At 45.4% G+C, this 10749-nt stretch overlaps 1 protein-coding gene across 1 annotated transcript in view; it reads left to right on the top strand.

Annotated features, from left to right (window-relative positions):
* The first annotated feature begins 1083 nt into the window (after positions 1 to 1083).
* Dync1li2 (dynein cytoplasmic 1 light intermediate chain 2) overlaps positions 1084 to 10749 on the top strand; it is a 26850-nt gene continuing 17184 nt past the window's right edge. The window contains exons 1-4 of the mRNA XM_055621075.1: positions 1084 to 1377; positions 1525 to 1598; positions 3458 to 3574; positions 7431 to 7661. Coding sequence (XP_055477050.1) covers positions 1271 to 1377; positions 1525 to 1598; positions 3458 to 3574; positions 7431 to 7661 — 529 coding nt within the window. The 5' untranslated portion in view covers positions 1084 to 1270. The remainder of the gene's footprint in view (positions 1378 to 1524; positions 1599 to 3457; positions 3575 to 7430; positions 7662 to 10749) is intronic.

The raw sequence follows: 10749 nt of genomic DNA, 5'->3' as shown, positions 1-10749 counted from the left end.
GTAATTCCAGTTCCAAAGGGATCAGACACCCTCTTCTGCCCTCCATAGGCATTGCACACACACATGCACAGATATACATGCAGGCAAAACACCTATACACAATAAAAATAAATAATAAAACTAATGAATATGAGTGGAAGTAGGATGCTGCCTCTAATACTGAGTCTTAGGGTTTCTATTGCTGTAATGAAACACCATGACCAAAAAGCAAATGTGTGTGTGTGTGTCGGGGGTGGGGGGGTTGGTATGTTTGGCTTACACTTCCAGATCATAGTCCATTAATAAAGTAAGTCAGGACAGGATCTCAAGCAAGGCTGGAACCTGGAGGCAGGAGCTGATGCAGAGGCCGTGGAGGAGTGCTGCTTACTGACTTGCTCAACATGGCTTGCTCAGTGTGCTTTCTTATAGAACCCAGGACTTCCAGCCCAGGGATGGCACCACCAGAAGTGGCCTGAACCCTCCCCCATGGGTCACTAACAGAAAATGCCTTACATCTGGATTTCATTGTAAGCATTCCTCAACTGAGGCTCCTTCCTCTCTGATGGCTCTAGCTTGTGTAAGTTGACACACAAAACCAGCCAGTACACAGGATCTCCCTATGTAACCCTGGCTAGCCTGGAACTTGCTACGTTGACCTGGATGGCTTCAAATTTACATAGATCCTCCTGCCTCTGCCTCCCAAGTGCTGGGATTAAAGGCGTGTGCCACCACATCTAACCATTAAAACAAAAATTTTTTGAAGCAGGGTCTTACGTAGCTCATGCAGCTTAAACTTGCCATGTAGTCTAAGACCTTGAACTTCTGATCCCCCTGCCGCCAGCTTCTCATTGCTGGGATGACAGACATGCAAACCTGTCATGCCCGGTCAGGTTTTGTGACGCTTCGTTCTCGCCTCACTTATTAAGAGCTAAGCAAGATGCAGTGAGGCCGCTTGTGACACTCTCCCACGTAAACGTGAGCCCGAGTTCACGCCAAAGCTTGGGCTTGCGGCGTCTGCGCCTGCAGGGGTCGCCAGCGAGCCCTCGGTCGGGCGGCGCCCGCGGCTCCACCTCCCGCGTGAGGCTGTCCGGTTCGCTGCCTGACCCAGCGACGTCCCCGGCTGCGGCGATCCCGCGACCGGCAGGCGCACGCGGACATCGCCGGCCCGCCGGGACGCGCTGGAAAGCGAAGCTTCTGCGACGTTGCGGGCGGGCGGCTCGGCCAGGCCGGGGTCCTTGCGGGTCCTCGGCGGGCCCGGGGGAGGGCCCTCTTTGTGGCTGCAGTTGGCAAGATGGCGCCGGTGGGGGTGGAGAAGAAGCTGTTGCTGGGCCCCAACGGGCCCGCGGTGGCGGCCGCCGGAGACCTGACCAGTGAGGAGGAGGAGGGCCAGAGTCTATGGTGAGGAGCGTACCGAGCCGCGGATGGTGCGGCCGGCCAGGGAGCGGGCCGGAGAGGGCAACACTGTGGGCAGACATTGACGGGCAGTGGCAGGCCGAGCGGTCCAGGGCGGTCCCGCGCTCACCACTCTTGTCATTGTCGCCGCAGGTCTTCGATCTTGAGCGAAGTGTCCACCCGCGCCAGATCCAAGCTGCCGTCCGGCAAGAACATTCTGGTGTTCGGTGAGCAGCCGGGTACTGCCCTGGGGCGCTGGGGTGGGCCGGGCGGCGCCTCTCCCACCGGTTCCAGCCCTCTCCACCCTTGCCACCTGCTTGTCACTCGCCTGGGAAGGCTCGCTGGACTCTAGCTGGGCACACGTCTCTACTGAGCCCCTAGAGTGCAGCTCCGTTTGGACTCCTGTGGTGTGGCGTGGGCTTACGGCACATTCCTTAAATCATTTGGTTGAGCCTTCAGCCTTGACACCGTGCGTCGCTTAGCCAAAAAAGGATGTGCAGGCTGGGTGGAGAAAGTGGGGGAACTAGGTGGTCTGGGCTGGGAACTGAGGCGATGGACGAAGCCTTTCTCCAGTCCTCATGAGCAGTTCAGCAGAAGCATTAAGTGACTGCCCAAAGGTAGCAGACCTCCGGATTCAGCCCCAGGAACTTTCTTGCGTTACTCCTGCCCTCACTGCTAGGTTGCCAAGTCAGTCATTGAACCTCTCTAGCTTCAGATGTCTCATACAAATGAAAAGGATTATGTGCATTACCTGCAACGCTGTTGTGGAGTTGGCGCTGAGGGCTGAGCAGTGGGACAGCACAGACTTAACACTCAGAAAGAATCCCAGTCTAGCAGAGGCGGATGTGCGCGCCGTTGCACTGCAGCATTGCTGTCAAGAGCAGGCTGTTGTGGGCGCATCACACTGCTTCGATGTGTTGAAAGAGAACTTGTGGAGTCGGGTGTTGTGCAGGGTAAATGTCTAGATACAAGCACATAGCCATAACAAGAGGGTGAAGAATTTGGACACTGTTAGGTTGTTTGTTTGTTTGTTTGTTTGTTTGCAGTAGAGGGTAAGTCGAGGTCAGATCATAAAGGACTGAAGAATTAATCCTCTTTCCTGAAGACTCCTGATCTTCACACATTTTTATCTTCCTCCACCCTTCCCCAAGCTTCATGGAAATAACTGCACGGTGGTTTCCCTGTGTTTCTCTCATCCAAGGGACGGCCTCTGTGGTAGGTTATAGCCAGATATGTGCATTAGGGAAATAACTCAGGCTTTGGAGTACCAGGTAGATTGGAATGAGCAGGTGCTGAAATCAGGCTGACAAGCACTCACCATGGTCCAGACAGATTGTGGCCAGCATTAAAAAGGTGAGGCTTTGTGGAGGAGAAAGGACCTCTGTGGGCTGCCTTTCATTTCTTATGTCCTCTAGTTCCATGTTACTGAGTCCACGAATGCCCAGTGATGTTGGGTGATGATGGTCCTAGTTCATCCTGTGGGGGAGAGTGCTGGTGTAGATAGTCTGAGGCAGGTGAGCAAGCTCTTGGTACTGAGACTGTACTTAGGAGTTTTGCTTAGGTCAGTAATTATTTCCCTCTAGTTTCCAAGCCTTTAGGGTGCTTGTGAAGTTGTTTTTTAAAATCAAAGATATGTAAATAATATCTATAAGCCTCATAATTATGAGGCAGAATCAGGTTTTTATTTCAGTGTTTCTAGACATTTGGGGTTAGCTGTGTTTTGAAGAGTTTGTGTTTTTACTTTTACTGTGGCAAAGATTTATTTCGTGAGAAACTAGCCCCACATTTCACTTCTCTGGGTGTCTGTCTTAGAAGTTATAGGTAGAGCTGGTGGATTTGCCTCATTTCTTCCCTTGTAGAGTGAAGAGAATTGCAATCGAAGTCATTGGGGATCTTGGGTTGGCTGCCTTGGCCAACCCAGTCGCTCTTAGAGCAGTTCTGCTTCGGTCTTAGAGCGGATGAGACCCTAGCAGCAGGCTGCCCTGAGATTCCCAGTTGTTCTCTATTGTGATGATGTTACGACTGGCCAGCTTTGCCTAGAATGATGTACAGTATGCTTTTGTCTTCTTGCAAATGTCATTTGTAGGTGAAGATGGTTCTGGTAAAACAACTCTCATGAGCAAACTGCAAGGAGCAGAGCACGGCAAAAAAGGAAGAGGCTTAGAGTATCTTTACCTCAGCATTCATGATGAAGACCGCGATGGTGAGTGACGTGGTACCGTCGTAAAGGTAGCATGCAGGACTCTGACTCCTACATGTCAGGCACTCTCAGCTTTCTGTTAGGACCAAAGGTAAAATGTGTGTCATTTGCACTTTATTCATTTTGTTTGTTTGTTTGCTTAGTTTGGTTTTTGGTTTTGTTTTGAAACAGGCTCTCATCTTGTGGCCCTGGCTGGCCTTGAATTCTACTCTGTAATGACTCCTTTATAATTTTTTTCAGGTTTTATTTGTTCAGCTTTGTCAATACTATCACTGTCTAGGTCTTTTGTTCTGTAGTCTAAATATGAAGTGTATTGATTAGTTTTTATTCTTCATGTTTGCCTTTATCCATTTAAATTCTAGTGGTCACAGTGTATGCTGTGATTAAAGGAGTACCTGGCAAGCCCTATTTTTACTTTCTTTTTAATTTTTATTTCTGTGTCAGTGTGTGTGTGTGTGTGTGTGTGTGTGTGTGTGTGTGTGTGTGTGTGGTGTGTGCCCATACCCCTCTCCTGCCCAAGAATGCTCTCTGAGGCCAGAGGGAGGATATAAGGTTTCCTGTGCTATCACTCCTCACCTAACTCATTTGAGACAAGGTCTCTAATTAAACCTGGAGCTAGGCTAGGTGCCTTCAAGCCCCAGCAGTCTTTCTTCCTCCACCCCCACAGCACTGGGTTACAGGATTGTATGGCTTGTTTCAGTAGTGCTGGAGATAGGAACTCCGGTCCTTATCCATGTGCAGCAAGTACTCTTTACCCATGTGGTCATCTCTCCAAGCTCCACGCTTGATCTGTAGTGCATGTTTGCAAAAATGAGGGCTAAGACTGTTAAGGACTTCTGTGTTAGCCTGAATGTTGAGGTACTGAAATTAAAAGTTTTGCTTTCACATAACAGTAGTAACCGGGGTTCTTGTTCTCGGTTTTCTTTTTAAAGCCTTGGCGTTTTCTGTGCGGCATGTTGTTGCTCTGCCTGGATTTAGTGGAAAGTCGGAAATCAATGTGACTCAGTACCAGTTGAGAGTCCTTTCACGGAATTGCGTTCTGAGTCTGTGAATTTTGAGATGCTAATAGCCTGTGTTTCTTCTGGTGAAAGATCCAGAGCATCAGAAGTATAATCCCTTTAGTTCCTCATCGCTAAAAATAGAGTGAAGTAATGGTTTCTACCTGCACAGTCCTTACTATACTCACAAGCGTGTGATAAACAAGAGGATTAGGTACCACTTTGACAGTCTTAAAGTTTTGAGGCAAATGGACCAGTTCTTGTTGGTTACAGCTGCTCTGTAATGACTCCTTTATAATTGTTCAGGTTTTATGTTCAGCCTTCTTAGTGACTGTGGAATAGTTATTGGTAGGTCTTTTTGTCCTGTTGGAAAGTTTGTAGTCTAAAGATGAAATGTATTGGTTAACTCTCATTTTTTATGTTTGCCTTTATCCATTTAAGTACTAATAATCATTATGTTAGGGTGATTTTATAAATTCTCCTGCTTCCTTATTGCAAACTTGAAGAAGATAAATCAAAAGCCTCTAGCACTACAGTTCTGTTATCTGTAAGAGCTATTCAGTAAAGGACATGGATAAGGGTTCTTCCTGAAGTCTGGACACCTCTGTGTGCTAACTTAGATCTCCAGGGATTTTATCCCTCTTCCCTTGACTTTGTCTTTTTGAACGTTCCTTAAAGCTCCTGAAAAGAAGGCAGAAAGTAGGCCTGGTGTCTAGGCCTCTGTTTTCTGTCAGAAAAATAAGCACTGAATGTCTGTCTAGGCCCAGTAGAATCTGTTACTGTATGACTAATGCTGCTAAGCCAAGCCTAGAGGACCTTGCATGTTTGCAGCTTTTGCTTCCTGCCTCTGCAGGCCACCATGGGTTTTGTGGGAAGTCCCTGGGCTTGGGAGCCAGACAGAACTGGTTCAGAATGCCACTCCTGTGTTCAGCAGTTATGTGGCTTCTGGTTACTACCTTAACAACACTTCTGTTTCCTCACATGAGGAAGAGGATGATGGTACATTATACAGGTGGACAGAGTGTGAGAAGAGCCCTAGAGACAAGTTGAAAGCTTCCATGCCCTTGTAAAAGGGCAGACTGGGGCATAGTTGCTCTGAATCTCTTTATCCTCTGGTGTTTCCAAGACTGAGGCACGTGTCAGGACAGTGTGTCCCAGTAACTGCATTTACTTGTCTTTGAATTGAAGTTTATGCTAACATCAAGTTCAGATTCCTTTCAGGTTACTATGAAAGCTTTTTCCTTTGCGTTTACAGGACTTTTTCTTTCGGCTGCTTACTTAGGAGTCCTTGTTTGGTGGAATTGTTGCCCTTACCTGAGGTTAATTATACATCTCTGAGCCCTTGTCTTTTTAATTGTGGGGTATGACTGGGTTGTAAGTTCACATTTCACAGGCAATCATCTGCTAAAGAAAACAGTCTCTGGTTGTATCTAGGTTATAGTAGGACATTGCATGTCGAAGGACCACTGTCTCACAGTTAGGTCATCTGTCTAATGCTGCATGGATGTGTGACCCCACACGTGGGGAGTTATGACCCTGGCAAGAACAGCTGAAGAAAGAACCTAAGCTTGCTGATGGGTAGGCACATAAACCTCAGACTTTGAGTACAGAGTATGTTTGGAGTCAATTCACAGACCCAAACAAAACACTAAAATATATTGGAGTTTTGGGGCCAGGGAGGTAGCCCAGCAGGTAAAGTCACTTGCTGCCGAGAATGCCCGAGTTTGATCCCTGAGACCAACGTGATGGAAGGAAAGACCTGACTCTCCACAGGCGTCCTTCGACTGTCCCTCCGCTCCTACTCTAAGGAGCATATGTAACTGACTAAATCTTATAAAACATTTTAAGTAGGAGCTGGAGAGATGGATCACTTGCTGCTCTTCCAGAGGTCCCATCTTGGCACCATGTCAGGGACTCTCAGTGTTTATAACTTCAGCTCCAGGAGCTCCAAGCTCTAGTCCCTGAGAGCACCTGCTCTTCTTTGCACACACATTTGTATATTTATATCATTAAAAAGTAATCAAACTAAATCTCAAAATTTTTAAATAGGTTGGAAGTACAGCTAGGTGTAAATACTTTTATGCTCAGATTTGTCAAAGTGCATTTTTATAGATCTTAATAAATTGGTTATATCAACAAGGAAGGTAGATTTTTTTAAAAGTCTTTGTTGGAAAAGAAGTTAATGAAATTATGTTTAGAAGTTAGGCGTTCCCTTTCTTAAGGTACTTTTATAAAAAAAATTTTTTTCAAAGAACATGTTTGAAATTTTCTAAAAATATCCTATTAATTTAGAGAATTGTCTCTATAGTTGAATTGTCAGTTACCAGTTACTGGTATATTTTATTTCAGCTATATCTTAAGATTTCCCTTTAGTCCACTTGGATTATTTTCAGACATTAATAACATTTCATTTGTAAATACTTCTCTAAGTATACCTAAAAGCTATCCAAACAGAATGACCATAGTTGCTTAGTGTGACATACCCAAAAGGGTGTGTGTAGTCAGCTTGTTCACCAGCTCGCAGATTCCTGCTGTCTTAGGACAGTAGACTGTTTTGACTGAGGGACAGTCCGTCAGTAAATGTTTGTATCCTTTGGTTGTTACTGAAAGCTGATTCCTTTCACTCTGCTCCTTAGAGTTTGTGGAAATCTTATTTAGTTATAGCGTTGTCCTGTTGTGGTAATCTAAACTTTTAAAAGCCTAGGCAATTCATTCTGTACTAGGCCAATTTGCTGGCCGCTGGGTATTTGGCTCTGCTGGGCTAGGATTTCTGTGTGAATTCATTCCCTTCCTAATGCTGTTCTCATAGCTATACAGATAGTCACTGTGGAGTGATAATGTCGCTTCATTTCTCTCCCCAGATCACACACGTTGCAACGTGTGGATTTTAGACGGAGACCTCTACCACAAAGGCCTGCTAAAATTTGCAGTTTCGGCTGAATCTTTGCCGGAGACCCTGGTCATTTTTGTTGCAGACATGTCTAGACCTTGGACTGTAATGGAATCTCTCCAGAAATGGGCTAGTGTTTTACGTGAGCATATCGACAAAATGAAGATTCCACCAGAGGAAATGAGGAATCTGGAGCGGAAATGTGAGTAAAATTCGCTAGTCTCTTTGGATTATTGGAGCCATTTTCTTTTTTAGCCATGAGGGTTTACTCAGCATAGAGTTTGCTTTTGTTTTGAAATACTTCTTTCAGTTATTGAGATTCAGTTATCAAGAATAATTTGAAGGGCTGGAAAGATGGCTCAATAGTTAAGAGTTCTTGCTGCTTTTGCAGAGGACCCAGGTTCAGTTCCCAGTACCCTTATACAGAGGCTCACAAGTATCTGTAATTCTCATTTCCAGGAGATCTAGTCACTAGCATACATATAGGGTACATATAGTCAGGCACTCAAGTACATGCACACACAAACATAAACAAACAAACAAATAAATAAATAAATACATTTAAAATTAAACACTTGGCCTAATGTGGTGGTGCACGCCTTTAATCCCCGTGTATACTGGGAGGCAGAGGCAGGTGGATCTCTGTGAGTTCTAGGCCATCCTGATCTACATAGCAAGTTCCAGGACAGACACAACTACATAGAGTTGTGTTTTGTTTTGTTTTGTTTTGTTGAAAGAGAGCTTGTTTATTGGTAGGAAGATTTCCTTTGTTGTGGCTTATGGTTTCAGAGGTCTCAGTCTATGGTCACGTGGCTGTTTTTGCACCTGTGATGAGGCCATCCATCACTGCAGAAGGGAGGCAAAGATGGGTAGAGAAGGGAAAGGATAGCCTTCAAAAGCATGCCTACAGTGCCTGCTCCTTCAGGTAGGTCCCCCTTCTAAGAATTCTTCAGTCGGGAGCGCGTGAGTAGAAATTCACTGAGAGCTTCATGCCTTTTCCATCCAGTCATACCTCAGTAATGCCACCAGCTAGGGACAGAGTCTTTGGGGACTTTTTTTTTATATAAACCTCAAGCCCATGTTTCTGGAATCCCATGGAGATCCTATGTCTGCTCTTGTTGACAGGTTTAATAAAAACCCCAAAGAAGAGAAATCCTTCATTTCTGACTAGTTTGTTTAGGATTCTAGCAAAGATGATTACATTCAGGAATAGGGAGATTATTTTTGTGGGAGGGGTCATTAAAATACAATAAAAGTTATTTTAGGGTTAAAGACATGAATCCTTCTGAGAACAAAGAACTTTCAAATTACAGGAAGTTTGGTGGGTTTTCAAATGTGGTTCAGAAGCTTGTTTTTCCTTCCTTTGCTTCTGTGCAGTTACATCAGCTTCTGTCCCTTTGCCAGGGAAATGGGAGGGGCAGGGAGTGGAACCAGCAGCCGCAGCGTCTTGGCTAGTGCAAGCTTGGCTGCCCTGGCTTAGTGCCATGGGGTGACATCACTCCCTTTGGTGAATTGATGAGGGCTCCGGAGCATGGCACATAGTATCTGCATACTCACTGGCCCTAAAGTTATGAAATTTTGATAGAGCTTTTCAGATTGAATTTCCTACTTACATCTTCCAGTCACACACTTCTTAGTGCCCCTATCCGTCATTATCTAAACAGGTAGCTTCACACCTTACTTCTTCCTTTGTTGTGTGTGTGCTTCCTGGTTTATCCATATGTGGGTGTTGTGGTTGTCATGCAGTTCAGCTCATCTCTCCAGCCCCTGACCTTTACATAATGCCCCACTTTCTTGCAAAACAGAGATGCTAAAGACAACTCCATAAAGTGGCTCTGAGGCTGGAGAGCTGTTTCTAGACCCTGCACACAGCCTTCTACCCAGACTGCTGAGCTCATGTGTCACAGATGCCAGTTCTGTGAACTCGTTTTCTTGGGTTGCTAACCTTACAGAGACTTACTAAAATAGAAGACACATCAGCTGAGGGTACCGCTCTTTCTCAGACAAGGAAAGTGATTAGTGTCAGATGGTGTTCTAGGGGTAAGTGCTGGGGGTACAGCAGACAGGAAGTCTTTCCTGTTCTTGGGAGCTTGTTGAAGAGACACTGAATTAATTTTATGGTCTTTGTTATTGGTGTCTGTATCGCCAGATTAGATCCAACGACATATGAGAGAAAATTGGAGAGAGAAGGTTAGCTTAAACAGGACTGAGGTTTATTTCTCCTGGAAATAAAATCTAGAGCAGGCAGTTTGCAAGTAGCAGCAGCCTGGGAAGACAGCACAAGAGCCCTGGCTCCTCTGCTTACCACGTTGTCATTTCCAGGGTGTGGTTCGTTCCCCCTTGACAGCTAGAACTTTAGCAATATGTCTGTGTTCCAGCAACATGGAGAAAGGAAGTGCTGAGGTTCACATGCCTGGTCTCTTTTAAAGAGGATGAGAATGGAATCTTTTTGGGTTTTTTTTTTGTTTGTTTTTGTTTGTTTTTAAAAGAGTGTGTGCACTTGCACTGACATGTGCAGCATGGATTTCACAAGGTTCTCTCTTCTCCTTCAGCTGCAGGTACCACAGGTTGAACTCAGTGTTTCACATTGAGAACTTTTACCTGATGACCCCACTTGCCAGTCCAGAAAATGTCTTAATTCTGTGTGGCTGTGTGTTCTGAGCACTAGAGTTCGGTTGGATTAGGGGGAAGAGGAGAGAACACTGGAGAGTATCTGGCAATTGCTGAACCATGTCTGTGAGGGTCTCTGTTTTCACTGTCCCTGGTCCATGAATGTTTGGAATGGTAGCTGTGCCTTTGTGCTTCATGTTGAAAGAGTACCTTTGTTAGCTTACTTTCAGGGAAGTAGTTAGTTGTTCAGATTCTTGCTCAGAGGACCACTGCCTTCCAGATTAATTAGACCCTTTGCTATTTTCTTATTAAGATTTATTTTATTTTTAATTATGGGGGCCTGTGAATGCATGTGCTGGTGGAGGTGTCAGATCGTCCTGGAGCTGGAGTCACCAGGAGGTTGTTAGGCTGAAAGTGAACTTGGTCCCTTGTAGGAGTAGACATGCTCTTAGCCCCTGAGCACTTCTCCAGCCCCCTTTAGTATTGCTTTCAGCAAGTGAGCACTACTTTACAATCCAGGTTCCTTCCATTCCAGCCTCTCTGATGTGGAACTGCTTAGTGATCAGCCACTGTGAGCTGGAGCTGGCAAGAGGGAAAGCAACCCCTACAGCTGCCAGGAGGTGGCGCTTGTTCATATATATATATATATATATATATATATATATATATATATATATATA

The sequence above is a fragment of the Psammomys obesus genome, unplaced genomic scaffold, assembly GCF_907164565.1.
Source record: "Psammomys obesus unplaced genomic scaffold, mPsaObe1.curated_primary_1811, whole genome shotgun sequence".
Lineage (NCBI taxonomy): Eukaryota > Metazoa > Chordata > Mammalia > Rodentia > Muridae > Psammomys > Psammomys obesus.
This window is presented reverse-complemented; position numbering and strand designations above follow the sequence as displayed.